This window comes from Erythranthe guttata, chromosome 14 (assembly GCF_056151865.1).
Source record: "Erythranthe guttata isolate IM_541 chromosome 14, IM_541, whole genome shotgun sequence".
Classification (NCBI taxonomy): domain Eukaryota; kingdom Viridiplantae; phylum Streptophyta; class Magnoliopsida; order Lamiales; family Phrymaceae; genus Erythranthe; species Erythranthe guttata.
In genome coordinates this window covers 8146906-8166642 of record NC_142546.1, presented here as the reverse complement: position 1 = coordinate 8166642, position 19737 = coordinate 8146906, and the positions used below count along the sequence as shown (strand labels likewise).

Below are 19737 nucleotides of genomic sequence, written 5' to 3'. Positions count from 1 at the left end.
CAGAACTATATCACTTTTAGGAAAAGAAACAAAAATCGTACATAAAAAAACTAATTCCAATTCCATATTTAAAAAAATGGAAATTAAAATGAAAATGATTGTTCCGAAATTGGAATTTTTTTTATCAGAATCGACGAAATTCGAAAGTTTAAACTTTTTAATCATTTGTAATATAAAATACAGCTTTTATTTATTCATTCTTGTTTGATCTCTATAAGACATTATATTTTGTACCAAGTTGTAGCGATTTAAGAATATATTTTACACACATCTGCATACGTGCATGATTACATACGATGATGTATACGCCACCCGATATACCATCTACATAACTTTGTTCCAGTCGGTGATTAAAACTGCGGAAACATATTATCGTATAGAAATATTCGGAAAAAAAGGGTAGACAATACTATCTAAAACTATGATATTATTCAAAAACATCATCCAATTTAAATTTCATTACATAATCTTTTATTCAACACAAAATTAATTAATGGATAAATCTCCATCAATTAATTATTACTTCACACCATGAAATTAAACATAGTATTTGATTCACTAAGGTTTGTTCCCATACTTAGCCTTGTACTCTTTCCAAAGCTGATTCAAAGGCTTCCCCAACAACTTCATAAAATAATCATCACTATATGCATACCTCATCATCTTATTTAAATCTGCAGTAAACCCTAATTTCAAACTATCACAATACTCCAAAAACCTCTCTGTCACACCATACCCTTCGTCCCACTTACTCCCCGAACCAGGTTTCGTGTACGTATTCTTATCGTAATTGAAGGTCGATTTGACCATCACATAATCCGCCGTGCCCTCGGTCAACCCACCGGGCGCAGTTCTATTACCGGACCATTGAAAAAGGTGCGTCATTTCGTGGTACATTAATCCGCTAAATTTAAATTTCGCCTTTGCGAGAGGCATGCAGAAATCTTTTAGCGACGGGGCGCTTATGTTGATGTTGTCACCGTTCGTGTACGCCAGAGCGGGCCCGGGGAATTCGGAAATGTACACGTTTATAACCGGTACGACTTTTCTCTCGGCGGGTGTGTTTTCCTTGAAGACTTTCCATATGAATTGATTCGCGGCTCCCATTGTTTGAATCGTGAAATTTACACCGATTTGTTGGTTGAAAAAAATTCCTCCCGGGGTGTTTGGGACATTGTTTGTGACGATGTATTTTACTGCGTCTATCGCGGGGAGTAGCGAAGCTACAAGGAGGAAACAAGGGAGGAGGATTATTAAAGGGCTTTTGGCCATGATTTAGTGAGAATTATTGTTTTGTATTTTGTTTTGAGTTGGATGTTGTGAATATATTATATATACACATATATATGCATGAGTTTGTAATGTGTAATTAAGCTTACTTGATTTTCTTAGTTATATGAGGTAAATGTATATGTAATACGAAATCAATTGTTATTTCTTGAAATCGTGTGGGAGGAAAGAAAATTTTAGTTTAATTGTAGATTGTTGTAACCGAAGAATCTGATTCAATTAACTGTAGATCGTTGTAACCCTAATTTAATTTCAATATCACCAATTTTGACCATTTACCTCAATTTTGACTGTCGCCGTCCTTGATCGTTATTGATTTTTTTTCCTAATCGCAACACATTAATTATTGTGAAACCGATCAGCACAATAATATTATTTTCATTTTATTTTTCACTTATTTTTCTTTTCTTTTTTCCTATGTTAACACACGTATAATATAGTAACCACGTATATATTTTACACACATCTGGATACGTTCAAAGTTAAATCTATGGTGATGTATAGCATAACTTTGTTTATGCCGGTGATTAAAATTACGGAAACATATATCATTATCGTTTAAAAATATCCGAAAAAAATATTAGACATTAATAATACATCTCAAACTATGAGGGTGCATTTGGATGGAGGGATTTGGGGGAGGGATTTCAAATCCATAATAACAAATCCCTCGGACTTGTTTGGATTGAGGGATTTGGAGATGGATTTCAAATCCCCACCCCTCCTTTTTAGTTGATTTTGGAGCAATAATGATGGATTTCAAATGACTCCAAAATTGGAGTCATTTCAAATCCATTCCCCAAATCAAATCCCTCCCCAAATCCCTCCATCCAAATGGACCCTGATATTTATTTAAAAAATGGACTAACATTCATAATAATATTTAATTAATACACCATCCAATTTATATTTCATTTCATATTATTTGATTCACTATTACTAATGCATGTTTCCATACATAGCTTTATACTCAGCCCAAAGTTGATCCACAGTTTTCCCTAACAACTGCACAAAATAATTATCACTATATTCATATCTCATCATCTTATTTAAATCTGCAGTAAACCCTAATCTCAAACTATCACAATACTCCAAAAATCTCTCCGTCACACCATACCCTTCATCCCACCTATTCCCCGTACCCGGTTTCGTATACGTATCTTTATCGTAAAAATTCGACCTAACCATCACATAATCCGCCGTACCCTCGGTCAATCCACCGGGGGCGGTTCTATTACCGGACCATTGAAAAAGATGCGTCATTTCATGGTACATTAGTCCGCTAAATTTAAATTTCGCCTTTTCGAGAGGCATGCAGAAATCTTTTAGCGACGAGGCGCTTATATTGATGTTGTCGCCGTTCGTGTACGCCAGGGCGGGCCCGGGGAATTCGGAGATGTATACGTTTACGACGGGCACGTATTTTATCTCGTCGGGCGTACGTTGTTTGAAGACCCTCCATATGAATTGGTTGGCAGCTGCCATTGTTTGAATGGTGAAATCGACTCCGATTTGTTGGTCGAAGAAAATTCCTCCGGGGGTATTTTGGACATTGTTCGTGACTATGTATTTAACTGCGTAAATCGCAGGGAGTAGGGAAGCCACGAGGAGGATTAGTGAGAGGTTTTTGGCCATTATTAGTTAATTAGTGAAAATTATTGGTTTTGTGTGTTTTGGTTTGAGTTGGAAGTTTGGAATATATAGGGGTGAGTTTGTAATATGTAATTAAGTTTGCAAGATTGTTTAGTAATCTGAGGTTATTACAGAGGTAATATGTAATTTTATTTTTATCTCTTGGAATAGTGTGGAAATGAAGAAGACTTTAGTTTAATTGTAGACTATTTATAGGGCCATTTTTCTTAACATATAAACTACACAAATATAAGAAATATAAATTAAAAATGGTAAATCACTGCCAACCCCCTGAGGTAAGGTCAAATTACAAAAAAAAACCCTTTTGTTTGGGTAATTACAATCACCTCCCTCGAATATGGATTTTCTTACACGTTCATCCTTATGTTGTCAAATTCAACATAATTTTCTACATTCAGTGAAATATTTTCTAGTTTGTACTCGTCTTGTGCAAAAATATAGTTTCTGATACATCACAATCTCATATTCACAATGAGGTGGTTGTAATTACCCAAATATGAGGAACTTTTTTCATAATTTGACCTTATCGAAGGGGGTGACCGTAATTTACCCATTTAAAAAAGATTAGAAAAAAAAAATGAGCCAATTTTTTTCAATCCACCCTAGTTATCCATGTAGTGTTTGATGTATTATACTTCAACAAATCAAAAGCCAAATATACAATGAACTTTTACCACTCGGCTTGAGAAATTTTCGGTCAAGTTTGAAATGCATTTTGATCAAACCAACTATGAATAGTTCAAAATATCATCACATTAATAACATAATTTATCAAATTTTTATTAACTAATTACACCAAACACAACAGATTTAACCGAAACCGAAACCGAAACAGAAATCGAAACCGTAACCAAACCAAAACGCCTCGTATTATTAGCATATAATTTATTGACAACACAAATTAAAACACCCTAGTAACATCATCGAGAATTCGCGTTAATTAATTAAGCAGTAGCATATTTAGCTTTATAGTCCGTCCAGAGCTGATCGACAGTCTTCCCCAACAAATCAACAAAGTAACTATTACTATACCCGGTTTTCATCTTCTTATTTAATTCAGCAACAAATCCATTCCTAAGTCCGTTGCAATAATCCAAGAACCTGGCCGTAACATCGTAGCCTTGGTCCCACCTGTCACCCTTACCGGGGCCCACCCAGTGACTCGGTGCGTAACCGGCCTTGAGCCTCACAAAATCTGCTACACCTTCGATCAGACCGCCAGGTGTCTGCCCGTTTCCATTCCATTGCCAGATGTGTGTCATCTCGTGGTATAATACCCCCGTGAATTCTTTCTTTACGTCGCCGGAGTAACTCTGGATGTACCTGCATTAGGGTGTTTTGAAAATGAGATGTTTTAGTTGAAAAGAATGAGTTTGTTGCATTAGTACCCCTGTGTTGCATCGAAATTCTGCAATAGTCCCGTGTTATAAATGTTAGCAAAAATTATATACGATGATTTTCTTTAGTTCACAACCTTCAAGTTTGCCATGTGGAACCTCATCTCTGGTTCATCGATATAATCATGAACTAAACTTTGGGATCCTCTATTTCAAATGGTGAGTCATCATATATTACATTTACGAATTACATATAGAAACCACGTACAGTTAAACCTCTATAAATTAATACAGTCGGGACTAGGGAAATTCTATTAATTTAGCGAATTATTAAATTATCGAGTTAATAATTTAATACGTTTTCACCGAGTCAGGACCAAGAGAAACTATTATTTTAATCGAGGTTATTAATTTATAGAGTATTAATTTATCGAGGTTCTACTGTATGTGATTTGTGTGATCCATAAGCAAACAATTAATATATCATATCAAAAGAATTCTTTTTACACAACCAACATTTAATGTAATAGAATCAGGGGACGGTACCTGGCGCTGACGTGGATCTGATTATTACTCGCATACGCGACACCGTCCATGTCATCGATAAATAAGCTCACTGTCTGCACAGTTTTCCTATCAGCTGCAGTGTTCTGTTGGAAGGTCCGCCATATGTAACCTGTGGAAGCATTCATGGATTGCAGGGTGTATTGCACCCCGATATCTCTTACAAACCGGGCCCCACCTGCTGTGCTGGCTGCTGTATTCGTGACCGTGTACTGAACAGCAAGGATGCCTTGCAAGGCTGAAAGGATTGCCAAAGAAGACAAGATCAAAACTAAGTTAACCATTTTGTTATACTTGATACTTTTCATTTGTGGGAAAATTGAATGAGTATATATAGCTGAGTGGAGGCAAACTTCAATAGCTTTGCTCAGTCAATTTATCTATGATTTTTCAATTGAATATCTTGACTAGAATGATATATATAGGGTTGACGGAAAGGCTATATAATTAAGGGACCCAGTCTACTGTAATTTCCATTCATTTTTTTTTTAAATTAAGATACAACTAGCCTGGTATATATTTAAAATTAATTGACACTGTTATTGCTGAATGAATACCATTTAGATAACATCAGTGTAATATTCGTCATTTCCCTTTTTTTTTTCTTTTTTTTTTTAACTTGTATTCATGATAAATATAAATCTACGTCAAGCTTTTACCTAGGGGTGGAAACCGGACGTATCAGATCGGAATAAGCACTTTCGGAAAAATTCCGATTTTTTTCCGGAAGTGAAAAATCCATTCCGAAGAAATCGGAAATTGGAATGAAAGAACTCGTTCGAAAATCGGAAATTTTAGGATCATAATAAGCGTAAATCGGAAATTCCAATTTTTTAGTCACTTAAAACATAAAATGTATAATAATATTGCTATTCTAAGTGTAATTTTCGGAGAAAAAAATTTAGGAACTTTTGGAAATTGAAATCGTCTCATATATATTCCAATTCCGATCCAAAAAAAAAAATTGGAATCGGAATGTGGAATGAAAAATATTGTTCCAAAATCGAAAAACTTCGGATCAGAATCGGCGGAAATCAAAAATTCCGTTCCAATTTACACCCCTACTTTAACCTACAGGTGTTTACTTCTCTAAAACTTTTGTATTTATATCAATTAAAAAAGTATTTTCTTGATGGGGTTTTAATGATTTTTAGGCACCAATATATTTTTAATAGGTTTTTAAACATCTACGGCCGACCTCTAAGGTTTCAACAAGTGGCTCGTGTCTCGTGATATTCGTAAGAAAGATTGATAAGATTTTTCTTATTCTAGAAGTATAGTATATCGCTCTATTTGCTACGCAACTAACCGTTCTACTATATTGAGTATTTAATAATATCTATTTACCGATGAATTTGACTATTCTTTTTTCGCAAAATTTCAAACTGCACAAATATTTGACTCACTCCACACTTAAAGGGGTTTGCCAAATGCCCTAGAAACAATCCAAGTCAAGTCAAGGGCAAATGATTTAGTCAAAAGCAAATTTGATTTAGGCCTCGGCAAGATAAGATTAAATAATCTAATTAAAACCAAAATGTACTATTAGATCTTGGATGATCCAATAAAAAACATGCCTAGAAGGCAAGATAAGCCATGATAACATAATATTTGCGGGTCGGCCCGCAAATTATTGGGGATACCAATTATTTAGTTAATCATGGCTAATCTCCCCAACCAAACGAGGCCTTAGTGCATTAGTTGAAAAGGTTACCCTAAATAAAAGATAATATTAAGAATCATCGGCAACTCGTTTATTTGATCACTAATCTGTCACACCGTATCCCTTCTTCCACCGCAACCTGGCCTAATATAAAAATCGAACCAGCTTAACGCTATTTGTTCCCGTAGTTTATTCTATCCTACACCTGGTCAACTTCACCTTGTAATATCCAACTATACACGTGAATTTATCAATATACGTTTTACACACACCCAAAGGTTTATGTGTGTGATTTTGTGTAAATCAAGGGTGATATATTACGGTCTCGAAAGCCTTGTCACTGTAACAAATTGCATAAACACGACCTAATAAAGAGTTGCACCAGATCTAGTAGACAGTGTCCCATGAGCCTAACCTAATATACACTTGCACCAATTAATCAACCAGTCTAGTAACCTGTATTCCATCATCAACTTGGCACAAATTGCACCAAACCTGAATCTTTGGTGTTAATTAGCAATTGTGATGTTATGTATTACAAGTTTGGAGGGCCTCTACTTGAGTGAAAAGTGAAGAATTTAAACAAAATTAACGTCGTTAGGCAGTAAAGTTCATTGAGTGGAAAATTGACCAATCATTTATTTTCAACGGCAAAATAAAGACAGCACTTCTCGTTTAAAAAATATACAACTTATGTTACCACTGTAAATAATTAAACCATCAAGATTCATACCTGACAGGTTGACCGTTGAACCTTATCTTCATCCCCAGCAATTGTGCTTAGCCTACAAAACCACATCTCATATACTCAAATCTGAATACAGAAGAGCAGAAGAGACACGAGACAACATTTTACAACTCTAAAAATTACATGTTCGTCAAAACTGCAGCTTTCTTTATAAATTTTTTTTTTTGCCAGCTAATTGTTGAGTTCAGACACCTAAAATCCTCGCGCATTCTAGGAACTCGTTTGGTTGGTAATATAAACCATGATTAATTAAATAATTAGGCCTTGATGTTTATTAGTGCATTAACTTTTTGGGCATGCTGCAATTATGGAAAAATGAGCTGTTATCTTGGACTTATTGGAGGGCTGTGTATTGAACCTTCTCCTACCTGTCACATTTGGCATCATGGCTAGATTTCCGGTGCTAGGAGAGGTCACAACCAACAAGGAAGTCTTCGTTCATCTACGACCAATAAGAAAACCACAGCGAAGCCTCAACAAACCAATTCTACAAAGGAGGGATACTGAGAGTTCCTCCATATTCTTCACCCATCAACCTCTGAAAAGGTCAAAGTACCAAAAAGTACAAGTCATATTAACGATTATCTTCAAAGCAGAACAAGCAACTTCTCCTCTCGGTCCAGGAAAAATATAAGGAGCAATGGAATGTCTGAAAAGTCAAGGAGCAAACAGAACCTGCAAGTGAGGAAGGATGACGTTGTTGACCTGTATGAAAATATCAGACCTCCCACATAACCTGGTTCACACGAAAAATGAGACAATGATATAAAATTAATAAATAAAAAGAAGGTAATACGATGACGCAACCTATAAATCAAGCTACGCAACTCAAACCATCATCGGCTAAAACTTGCTAGAAACTTCTTTTCTCAGGGATTGTATTCATACTACTCATTTCCTTTAAAGCTCGAGCAAGGCTTGATAAACGTAGTTTACTAATATATCAAAATCAAAAAAATAATTGTGGTGCATTGCCCCCAGCTGTATAGGGAGAAAAACATTTTGTTGCAGAACTAGATAATTTAACTGATTTTCATGACCAATTTCCATACACCAACAGAGAAATCAAAGATGTCCTGACAGAAGCATCATTGTAATGATAAATATTTTATTCTAGTATAAGCACTTACCTCCTTAGAAGGCGTATACAACAATATATCTCCTCCATATCTGTTGCTATTTTGAGATCTATATATTGCTTGAAAAGCTCGCACAGCCAACTAACAGCATCATGGAATCCAACAGCGCCCGCATCTATCGGTGGAAATATCTCAGAAACCATACGCTGCAGTAGAGAAGACAAACATCCACCACATCCATAGTGATACATCTTAGCGAAAGTATTCAATATGCTGCAGGTGCTGTTTTTGAACTTCTCAACCCACTTTGGAGGATTTCCAATCCAGAGGTCCTTTAACTCGGAAGATTCAAATTCAGGCTCTTCATTAATCACATTACTGGAAGAACCTTTAACAAATTCTGGTTCTCTGTGCTGTGGAAGAAGTTCAATTATGTCTTTTCTCAACTCTTCAGGCAGTTGTTGCAACACTGAGCGATCTACTTGACTTAGAGATGAGGGCATTAAGTTTTTTAGAGAAAATGAAGTGGGCACAGCAACACTAGGGGGTGCTACCTCACCAGACTGCATTTGAAACACGAGATACTATTTAATAAGCTGGAAAACATATATCAACTTAAAACAAACCAAGCAAATATTACAGGATAATAACTTTCACCCCTAGAATACCCTGTGAAGGAAAATCTAGTTTGAAATATCAAAAAGGTGTGAAATAAAACTCAGCACCATCTCAACTATGCAAAGCAAGAATGCAGTGAATACCTCATTGTCAGCAGCAATTGTATTTGATTCTACAAGATGAACAGCTGAAAAAGATTCTGTTTCCTCAACTGAGGCATCTAAATCTGAAAGCAGTATTTCCATGAGGCATTTACACGGGTTTAAGTAACAAATTACTAGCAAAGATCTGAAACTTACCTTCACCAATTCGGGATGATGTAGCATCCAAGTTTGTATCGGCAGTTTTCCTTCTATTTTCAGAAATGAAACCTAATAACTTCCCACCGTACATGTCATTAATTTCTGAAACCACTTCAGGCGGAAGAGACTCTATAACGGCCACATCAAGATCTTCAAGAGGGGGGAGGCTCGCAGCGCCTGTATCGACGGATGATCCTGATACATTGGAGCACAGATGACACAAAATACACCACTACTCAGTCTCGACGTATCAAAATAAGTGAAAATCTACCAAGTTAATCATAACCAACACATCACAAACAAAGGTAATTTTCCTGTTTCAGGTCCCTTTCTAAGACTTCCAGTAGAATGACAAAGCAGCATTCATGCTAAGTCACACCTTGCATTAAATCGTGCTAAAACATAGCACAGAAAGATCAATCTAAAATATACGAACTGATGTTTATATGTAATCATGCTACCTGCATCACCATGGTTTGAAAGCTGAACAGGTTGGTTTCGGTCTCTGTCCTTTGATGAAGTGGAGACAACCCAAGGAAGGATGGAATTTCTTTTGTGAACTTCACAATGAAAAGAATCAATCTATAAATGCAACATGGAACCAATACATAGGGCCACTAGTAGATATACTCTATGAATAAACAACTTAGTCTTCCTTCAAAATGATTATATAGTTGCAAGAGTTCATCGCAGCACTTACCTAGTTTGCTATCATCAGCACCTTCAAGTTTCGAGACCTGCAAGCCCACACCTCGAATATCTTCAACATCTGGTATGGACATTGCTATGTTACTAATTAGAACAAGAACAATTTCCATCAAAGTAACATTTTATTATGTGGGGGTGCCCAGGTGCACCAGAGAATGAGTGAGTTCTCAAGGAAACATATCAACAATGTCATCTAGTGGTTTTCCAACCCAAATGTCTTAAACATACTCATTACATTTGGCGTAAAAGAACACACCAACAAATCACCAGTTTAGTATTGCTGGTCATCCTACTAAAAAGTACTTTAAAATTATCATGTTGATAAAGCACTACAAGAGTATCAAGGTGGAGAGAACAAATCGAAACTAGCAGTAATGAAATGAGAAAGCCACATTCAAGAAAAAAAAAAAAAAACATATCAAACTAGAACATATTCGGTTGTAAGCAAATGTGGAGAAACCAAGCATCATGTATAACGGAAAGTAGAGTTTATTATAGAAAATCAAGTTAGCTGTTTTCTCAACAAAGATAATTCTCAATGAAGTAACTGAAGATACAATTAGGTTTCGTGTATGCTGGATTCACATGAAGTTCAAGTTAATATCAAGTAAACAAAGCACTACGAAAACATTTTGGTGGTAAAATAAAGATATATTAGGCTGATTGACTACCTATGTGGAAATAACCAAAGAGCTGAGTGGCCAACCTCTTAAGCACGTCCGCATCATCCGTGGCCATTGGGATCTATTATTTAGAAATTCTCGTAGTATAAAAATGAGCTCAGGAGTTATCCCGTGAATAAAAAATACAAGAAAACTGGTCGTGAGTACTATATTACCGTTATTGAATGGCTCAGGTTCTCACAGTCTCCACAGCCCATATACTTCACTGGTTCTCCCGCATCACCTCTCTTCTTCTTTATCTGTGATAAAGCTTGAGTAGTTGTTTAAATCATCTAAATATAAGTTAATGACTCTAATGCCCCAAGCTTTAATAATAATAATTTCTACTTTGAAGAAACAGGTGAACACCTTGAGAGTAAATGATCGCCCTTGCACTCCGCATCCCTGCAATCGAAGCGCAACCTCCTTGCACAGATTCTCTAGAAAATGCCGAGTCTAAGACAAAAAAAAATTACCAAATTAAGTTTTCAGATAGAGGAAGGGAATCGGAGTTTCTGATATGGGGCACCAACATCATTTCGATTCCTGAACCTCACACCCCAGTTCACTTCAGCGCCAATGGACTTGCTTTCCTGCAAAAGCAGGTAGAAGAGAAATTTATTACAGCAGAGAAATTTGGTTGATGAAATACTTGCAAGCTCCTCCTAAATGCTGTTGCCAGTTCTTCAATAACTAGGAACCGGCACCAAAATGATTAGAGGAAAAAAATGAATGTAAACTTAACCATACTGATACCTTATGAAGGCATACTTTCCTAAGCAAATTTTATCAAGTCACTGAAAAGCCTGTAATTTTTTAATGAATGGGAGGGAGGTACAACTATTATAATTGCTAAACCACGGCGAAGAAAACAGTTAAGTTAATGCCTTGAAAGGTAATATGTAGTTTGAAGCTCAAAAGTCACACCCCTTATTACAAACTGGCTCAGAACAAGCAAAAGTGAGTACCATCTCTCTCACCTGAATCAATCCAACTAGTCGGTTGTCTATCCCTCTACTATAGTTCCAGAGCATCTCTCCAGTTTTCATTCCAAAATCTTTCTGAAGAGACTCCTGCAAATGTCAAATAGTGTTGAGTCAGGAGGATCCAAACATTTCTTATTTTTGTTGGAAGTACCTCTTTTTCCCTTCATCGCATATGAAGCACATTCAAAGAGATAAATTACAGGAGTTCAAATTCAGTTTACGTATTACATTTTAAAACTAGCCAACAAGCATGGAAAATGCATAGTAATGATGTAACGTAAGAAAACAACAGAAGTTGGCAAATAACTGAATAAGCATGGGATTCAAGTACTGTAGGACTAAACAATTCCTGAGCCACCCCAAAAAATATTGAAAGTAACGGACAATAAAAATTAGTCTCGATTGGAAGTATGAGATTACCTTGGAGATTGCGCGCAAGTGCGCACAGGTTTTAATTTGTTTCTTCTTCAATTTGTCTTCCAAAATATGTCCAATACCTGGAAGTGCCTTAACTGGAAGTTCGGATAAATAAGTATCAACCTGGAATATCAACAAAATTAGGTCAACAGCATGTTAGTCAACACTCAAAGTGTGCATAAAAAAATACTATTCCCTTGGAGTTCCACATCATGATTGCTGAACTCAGAACCCTTTTGAGATGCTATATTTCTATTTATGATATTGCGAAGAGATTTTTGTAAACTAGTAATAAGTATATGTAGCATACTCTGAAACAATTAAGAGTGAAACATATACCTTTTCAGGAGGAATGTAACACAGGCCATCTGGTTTCGCAGTTTTCGTAGCCAGACGAGCCATAAGCATATTTCCTGCAATTCCTGCACTAGCAGTGCATCCTGTAGTGTCGAAGATCTCCTTTCTGATTACTGAGGCTAAAAGCTGAGGATCGCCCACTTCCGATTCAGATACATCTAAAAATGCTTCATCACAGCTGACAGCCTGCAATGAAAACTATTATTTCAAGAGCCACAAACAGACCAAATATAGCTTTTTAACATTTCTGAGGATAGACCTGGACTTTTTTGCAGTGCTTGTGCAAAATGTCATAGAATTGATCTGCCACCTGCAACAGATAAACATACTTTACTGGAGACCCTCATGACCAATAATGCAACATGAAGGAAAGAGATACAGATTCATAAACCGTCAAAATCCTCAAACTAGCTAAAAACTGAATAGTTACCTTCTCATAAGCTCCAAAATCATATGGAACTATTACGAGCTGAGGGCATCGAGTCTTGGCATCTTTGACAAACATTCCAGCCTTCACTCCTGGAAGCAAGCAAGTATCAACTTCAGCACATATGGAAGATACTGTAAAACATATTTACAGAATACAAGTCCAACCGTGATCTCGAGCAGGATAATTGGCAGATGATATTTCAGCAGTACCACGGGGATTATCTGAATGACAAACAGCAACAGGTTTGTCAAGTAATTCAGGATAGTTCCTGGTGACAACTGCAACAAAGAAGCAGTCCTGCAGACATTTTCCAATTGAAGATTTTACTGGTCAGTCAATTGATAAGATGAAGAATAGGGAGAAAAATGAATATATGTACAAAAGTAATGCCTCAATACCATTTGATATAGTTTTGGCAGGTGAGAAGGTGGGTGGAACAACTACCACTAAAAATGGCACGAAAGGAAATAATGAGTAAAACTCGAGAGCTGCAACATATGGACTTACCATGTCAATATGTATTATGGAATTATTTTCATTTACAGCAGTGTTGAGACTAGAACTTTTGCACCTATACCCATTAGACAAGCTGGAAAACCGTTTACGATATCGGTTTCTCCACGTACCGATAAAATGAAGCCTTGAACTCTGAAAGTGGTAAAAGATGATTAGGACATTATAAATAAACCCCAAAACATTTACACACCATGATCTTCGGTACTGTTTGAACCAAAGAACAAAAACAGCGGTAAACTATATAACCAAGATTTTTTGGAGTTCTTACCTTAAAATAATTTTCCACAAAATTGGGGTCCACAAGAGTTGAATGGCCCTGGTTAGGAGCTAACTTGGTCCTGGAGCTTGAAGGATTAGTAGAATTATGAATACTGAGGCTATTACTGGAAAGTGAAACAGAAGCCTGAAATGTGCTAGACTTGTGCTTCAAATCAGAATTCTTCTCATCTAAATCTGGAGAATCATTCAGTTCGACCCCTTTTACTTCATAGGAACTTTCTACGCTGCAAGCTGGCTCTTCAGATATCGGTTTGTTAATGTTCAACTGTGAGTGGTCATCCAGTTCTTCACGGAACCTGTCTGTTTGCTCTAAAGATGCATTATCTTCAGGGAAACTGGAATCCACCCTACTCGGTGATTGATTATCATTTTCAAATATTAGTTGACCATCAACAAGAAATTCTGCACTCTCAGATACTCCATCTTTTTTTGGAGTAAAGAAGGTAGATAGTTTTGATTGGTTATCTTTTTCAGTTCCAAGTTGATCAAGCTGATAGGGAATCCCTGGCAAAACAAAACACCAAAGTGTCATAAGAGGGGGCATAAATTTTTCGTCAACCTATAAACAGTGAAATATGACGCTGCAAATCAATTGACCTATCGAAAGGAAAAATAAATGAAACCTTGATATATAGAGCCATAAAGAATATTTTATACATAACATATCTCTAGGATTAAGGACGGGCGTAGGGACAAGGAATTGTTGCATATGTGAAAAAATTTCAATCACGTTACGTCATTTTTCAGAAACTATAAAGAAAGAAACAAGCAAACGAAAAATGAGATGTACTCTTACTATGATATATCATGCTGCAGTTTTGTTGTTTTACTGAGTGAACTGCAGCAGTTCAGGATACCACATTTTAAGTTGATTTAGAAGAACAAAAACTCAATTCCATGTAATTACATGAACCCAGAGAACTAACAATTACGAAATACCTCTTCAAATGAACACTTACAACTAAGAAGTTTATTAGCAACAACTGAATCAAGCAGCCATGCGGGTTTAACTACTGGAAGTCCACCACTGAAAGCCCTATATCAATTACAAATAATCTTCAGTAAACAAAAAGCACACTAACAGAGCAGTTTGGCAAGAGCTATTTTCAGAGGGTAAGAATGAACCTCAAATTCTTGATTTTACTGTCAGGGAGATTACTGCATATTATATGTGTAACACGATGCCTTGAAAAATAATTCTCAAAACGTCCTCCATACTTCAACATGTATCCTCGAAGCTCCTAGAAGAAGAACATGTATAAATTAACTGAATGGGTCGTATTATGAAAACCCAACCAAGGAGAAAAATTTGAAAGGAGTTACTATCCTAAGATTTTTCAGATATCATGCATCTAACAGTTCTACATTCCGTAAACGACAATCAAGTTTACTGAAAAGAGAATGCCATAAAGCAACGGAGTTCAAAATAAACCTGATTTGAAGGAACAGTATATCCATCAACAAAAATCGAAACCCCACGAAATATGGACTTCCCAGAGGTGGATGCACTATGAGAAGAACTCGAAGCAGCAGCGTCAAACTGTTCGTGTAGTTTCTGATTCTTTACAGCCATGTAACTAAACAAGTACTCCAAAAACCATTGAAAAAAAAAGGGCATCAGATAATAATTTAATTCCATATCCAAAAATCATCAACACGAGGCAAAAACGAACAACTGCGTCCGTTACTGACTTCAAAAATTATCAATATTTTCACACTCCAAGTAGTAATTCAGAGATTTACATCCTCAATTAACATCTACATATTCGAGAAATAAAAAATTACATCAACAATTAGGGAAATGAGATGATCACAAACCTGCCGAAATCAGCGAAGGGCGAATTGCGGGAGGCGGAATTAGAAGAAGCGCGGGAATTCGAGCCCCAAGCCATGCCCAGGGTTTTCTGAGCGGTCTTCCTCTTCTTGCTCGAGCTTTTGCCATCACCGCTGTTGTTACCGGAAGAAGAAGGGTTTGAGGACATCGATTTGAAACTCCTTTTCGATTTCGAATCCGAATTAGCACTCATCTTCGTACAGTGAATACTGAAATTCCTGAAAAAAATTAACTGGAAATTAAATTTATTAAAATCAGAGAAACTTGCAGACGAATTTAAATGAAGCGGCAGAGTTGGAGCTGACCAATTATGTAAGCGCGCATACGAGATTTGTCTCCGGTTCTCTTTCCTCCGGTTCTAATAAGACCCGGCAATTTTGAAACTATAGTCGCTGTTTTGGATTATTGTAACCGCCATTTTAAGCCGGGATATCAGAATTTGGGAGAAACGTATAAATATTAAAAATATAGAGATATATTATATCATATCTAAGTTTTTATTTATATATATAAAAAACTTTTTATAGTTTCATGCAAACATATTCAAAATAAATTTACCATCAACTGTGAATTTGCAATTGATCACTAAATTATGAAAATAATTAAGGAAGCAACAAAAATATTTGAAAATTTGTTATTCAAACATGCTTCTAACTCTTTAAAAACTGCAAAATGACTCATAAGATGTCCGGCAGTTGTCTTCGAGTTTCCGACATGAAATATTTTCAAAACACGAGAATATTAAGAAGTTGAAATTTTCGTGCTGCATAGATGGCAATTCTAGGTTAGTTGTGAAACTAGGTTAGTAAGTAATGTCAATGTTGTGAAATTTGACTAATTCTCAACAAAATTGAGTTAGAAGAATTGTAAGCAAAATTAAAGAGATTGCACACACACAATAGGTGTACATGGTTCGAATTAGAAGAATCTTATATTCACGAAGCAATGGTAACGACCTAACGGGATTTATTTAAGGAACAAAGTAACGGATCTTACGACACACAATACACAATATTAAAAGTTCTCAAGTTTACATTAATTTTACATTTGGTCCCCTGTGTTCATAAAAAACGCATTTGACCTCTCATGTTTCAATAATTTCACATTTTTTTGTCATTTCCGTCAATTTTCCCTAAGTTCGTTAGTTACGGTAGTGATGGACACACGTTAGGTTTAACAGAAAATTGACAAAATGACTTATAGTGTTGAATTTTTTAAACTTGAGGGACCAGATGTGTTTTTTCTTTTGTAAACATGGGGATCAAATATGAAATCGGTAAAACCTTGAGGGCTGAAAACTGTATTTTTAAACTTTGCCAAAATGCCAAAAAAGTCCCTGACAAATGTACATAATTCAGTACCACCCACCATCTCCTCCCCTTGGTATTTCAACACACAAAAAATGGGGGCCAAAACCTCCTACTAAACATCTACTATTTACCACAATTTTTTTTTCTTCCTTTTTTGACCTTACAATCCCCGCAAAATTGTTCGAAACTTGGGGGAAAAAGAAAATCGAGCGATCAACTTGAGGAAACACTGTCGATCATAGCAGCCGATGACCACATATCAGCACCGTTGGATTCGGCCACGTGTAGGGTCAGATCGACTGGTACGAGGCACAATCCCCTGCTTCTCAGATCATTTGTTCTTCTCTCGTCGGCTTTATTACTCTCGATATCTTCCTGTCATAATCAACGGTTCATAAGCCACGGACAAGTATCATACAATTAACAATTTTATATCGATAGACATTTATTATTATTTCGAGTGTCGCATTTTGGCGCCCTAAAAAAAATTTAATGCATAAAAAAATGTTAAATGTATGCTAAATAAAATGCCAATTTATATGTTACTTATATTGAATGAATACAACGAAACGAATAGCACGGATCTAATTAAAACAACAATTTAGTTAATTATATGCTAAAAAATTACGGGAAATAAATAAATAAGAATCGCTTACGGGACGCTGCAAATACGGAGAACACAAGACCTGCACTTGATCATGCAAAAATCGAATATACCCCAATGCTTCGTGAAGGACCGATGCCGTATCGGTCTGTAGTTAATAATCAATCAAAATAGTAAATCAATTAATTAAGAGACTATTTGTAATTAATTTCCATTTTATTTTTTTATGTAATTTACTAATTAAAATAAATCAATCAATAAATAAATAAAATAAAATAAATTGACCTTGCCAAAAGGCGAAACAAGCTGCTGCAACGCTGCGATTCTTTCACCAAGTTTCTCTTTCTTAACAACCTAAGACAAATAATTAAAATAAATAAATAAATAATGTGCAATACAATTTTAATTTTTTTTAATTAAGAAAAAAATGTGTGATTAAAGGTTTTTTTTTTTTTTTATCACAAATAATCTGACCTTTGCATGGCCGCCGGTGATAGAATTCTCCGGCTTTGACTTCTTACTGTTCCTCCGACTTCCAGTCGGGCCGCCCGAATTGAGAATACCCGACCCGTTTCTCTTCTTCTGCAAATAAAAAAAATTTAAATTCACGGGTGGATTTTTTTTTAAATTAAATAAAAAATCATATATTATACTGACAGTGGAGTTGGGCAATGAGCTGATAATCTTGGTTGAAGAAAGTGAGGTAGGATCCGCCACCATGCATGCGGGTCCGGGTACCCGACCCGTTTCCTTGACATTCTCGTAATCACCAAAACACAGCATTTTCGGAGTATTTACAATACGATTATCAGACGAGAATATGGAAGAAGATCCGAACCCGAAACAACTATCCGTTTCAAGACCCGTAATTATTTCGTCCCCACAGAGAAGCTGCGTGTAGCACCCGGCCGGGTCATCCTCAAACCCGCCATTAACACCCGCCATTATATATATGTAGATATATTATATATTTATATATATAAGTAGCTAGGTAGCTAAGCTATGCTGCTGCAAAGTTTCAGTCTATTTCTCTCTCTCTCTCCAAACAGTTTCTCTCTCTATATATGTATATGTGTATGTGTACTTACAGAAGTTTGGATTTTTTCTCCTGCATTTCGAGGAGGGGGAGAGAGAGGAGAGAGAAAGAGAGAGAGAGAGAGAGAGAGAGAGAGAGGGTAGGGCTTTGGTATTGTCGTCGTCTCACAGTCAAAGTGGCAAATTCCCACCCGAGAAAACCGTGCTTTATTTTAACCAAAGCAAAAAATGGTGACCCGTACCCGGAAACCCGGATTCCCGACCCGTTTTATTTCGTCGTCGGAGAGCGTGGCAGAAGCTGTGGACGTGATCCACTGAATGTGGTCCATTCGTCCCGCATGCATGACATGACTCATCATTTGTGACCCGGCGAGGGCAAATATGTAATTATAATCTTGGGTTACAATTTTGGGTTAAATACAAATTACACCATGTACTGTCACTGGTGACTCGTGCACCATATAACCCCATGTACTATAAAATATGATAGAATGGCCCATCAATTTAACGGTCAACCCTCAAATACACTGTTAGTTTATGTAGCGTACTTACTTTTTTACCCTTACATTTACATGATATGAATCGGTGATTTTTGACTTAATTACTTGGTCAATTTTTTTACTTTATTACATAATACTCCAGTGGCATCGACAAGTGATTCTAGAAAAATATGTCTTGTAGTGTTTGGACGTAAAAAAATGAAATGCATGAATTTGGAGAATTAGAACTACGGGAAGCATTTTAAATCGAGAATTTTTAGGCGGTTCAATTTTATTTTTCTTCAAAAATCTAAAAAGAATTTAAAAATATTAACCAAAATAAAAGAAACTCATAAATTATGTATGATATTTTTAGGTTGGAAATATAATTGCAAAATTTCATAAAATAAAAAAAATATATAAATAATTTTTAGAATATATTTTAATTTTCTAAAAATTTGGCGGAATGTTTAGGCAATGTTTGGAACCGTTTTGGATCTTATTTTGATTTCATTTTGAGGAAATATGTTTTGGGGGAATAATTTGAGAATGAAAGTAATGTTTGTTTGTATTTTGGAAGGAGATAAAATACACTGTAGAAGTCAAATCATGTTTAAAGGTGTTAGAAAAAGATATTTTTGAAGAAGAAAATTGAAAGGTGAAGTGATGTTTATTTGTTTTTTAGTGAAGACATTTTTTACTGTAGCAATCAAATCATTTTACTGTAGCAGTCACATCATGTCTGGAGGAGAGAGAAACTTTTGAAATTGTTTTGAGAAAATGATTTGAAAAGTGTAATAAATCTCATTTTGTTTTGGGGAAACAGTGAGAACAAAATAAAAACGGTTCCAAACATTGCCTTAGGT

At 35.9% G+C, this 19737-nt stretch overlaps 5 protein-coding genes across 7 annotated transcripts; all 5 read right to left on the bottom strand.

Annotated features, from left to right (window-relative positions):
• Window positions 1–558: 558 nt before the first annotated feature.
• Window positions 559–1107, bottom strand: LOC105952004 (uncharacterized). Its single transcript, XM_012975502.2, has one exon. It carries the CDS (start codon window positions 1105–1107, stop codon window positions 559–561), a length of 549 nt encoding a protein of 182 aa, XP_012830956.2.
• A 1122-nt stretch (window positions 1108–2229) lies between these two features.
• On the bottom strand, window positions 2230–2925 carry LOC105952031 (hypothetical protein). The gene has a single exon (XM_012975532.2). The coding sequence runs from the start codon at window positions 2923–2925 to the stop codon at window positions 2230–2232; it is 696 nt and encodes a 231-aa protein (XP_012830986.2).
• An 864-nt stretch (window positions 2926–3789) lies between these two features.
• LOC105952114 (uncharacterized) lies at window positions 3790–5236 on the bottom strand. The gene is made up of 2 exons (XM_012975626.2): window positions 4827–5236; window positions 3790–4266 (listed from the first exon to the last, which is right to left on the bottom strand). Exons 1-2 carry the CDS (start codon window positions 5150–5152, stop codon window positions 3888–3890), a joined length of 705 nt encoding a protein of 234 aa, XP_012831080.1. The 5' UTR covers window positions 5153–5236; the 3' UTR covers window positions 3790–3887.
• REV1 (DNA-directed DNA polymerase) lies at window positions 4985–15866 on the bottom strand. Of its 3 annotated transcripts, XM_088813069.1 has the most exons (26): window positions 15749–15866; window positions 15428–15661; window positions 15042–15186; window positions 14735–14850; window positions 14569–14645; window positions 13599–14113; window positions 13322–13462; window positions 12979–13111; window positions 12815–12903; window positions 12644–12694; window positions 12367–12570; window positions 12031–12150; window positions 11605–11697; window positions 11158–11217; window positions 10994–11080; window positions 10801–10884; window positions 10634–10706; window positions 9955–10023; window positions 9716–9814; window positions 9252–9449; window positions 9096–9178; window positions 8386–8897; window positions 7931–7991; window positions 7624–7793; window positions 7241–7292; window positions 4996–5082 (listed from the first exon to the last, which is right to left on the bottom strand). In XM_088813069.1, the coding sequence occupies exons 2-24, from the start codon at window positions 15634–15636 to the stop codon at window positions 7743–7745; spliced, it is 3270 nt and encodes a 1089-aa protein (XP_088669195.1). In that variant the 5' UTR covers window positions 15637–15661; window positions 15749–15866; the 3' UTR covers window positions 4996–5082; window positions 7241–7292; window positions 7624–7742. The 3 variants fall into 3 exon arrangements, with proteins under 3 accessions (XP_088669196.1, XP_088669195.1, XP_088669194.1); XM_088813070.1 differs by lacking the exon at window positions 15749–15866 and having other exon boundaries at window positions 4985–5082; window positions 7241–7321; window positions 15428–15719; XM_088813068.1 differs by lacking the exon at window positions 15749–15866 and having other exon boundaries at window positions 15428–15719.
• An 861-nt stretch (window positions 15867–16727) lies between these two features.
• Window positions 16728–18385, bottom strand: LOC105952005 (transcription factor bHLH113). Its single transcript, XM_088814310.1, has 5 exons — window positions 18015–18385; window positions 17832–17939; window positions 17643–17711; window positions 17410–17505; window positions 16728–17128 (listed from the first exon to the last, which is right to left on the bottom strand). The coding sequence occupies exons 1-5, from the start codon at window positions 18300–18302 to the stop codon at window positions 16967–16969; spliced, it is 723 nt and encodes a 240-aa protein (XP_088670436.1). The 5' UTR covers window positions 18303–18385; the 3' UTR covers window positions 16728–16966.
• Between the last annotated feature and the right edge of the window lie 1352 nt (window positions 18386–19737).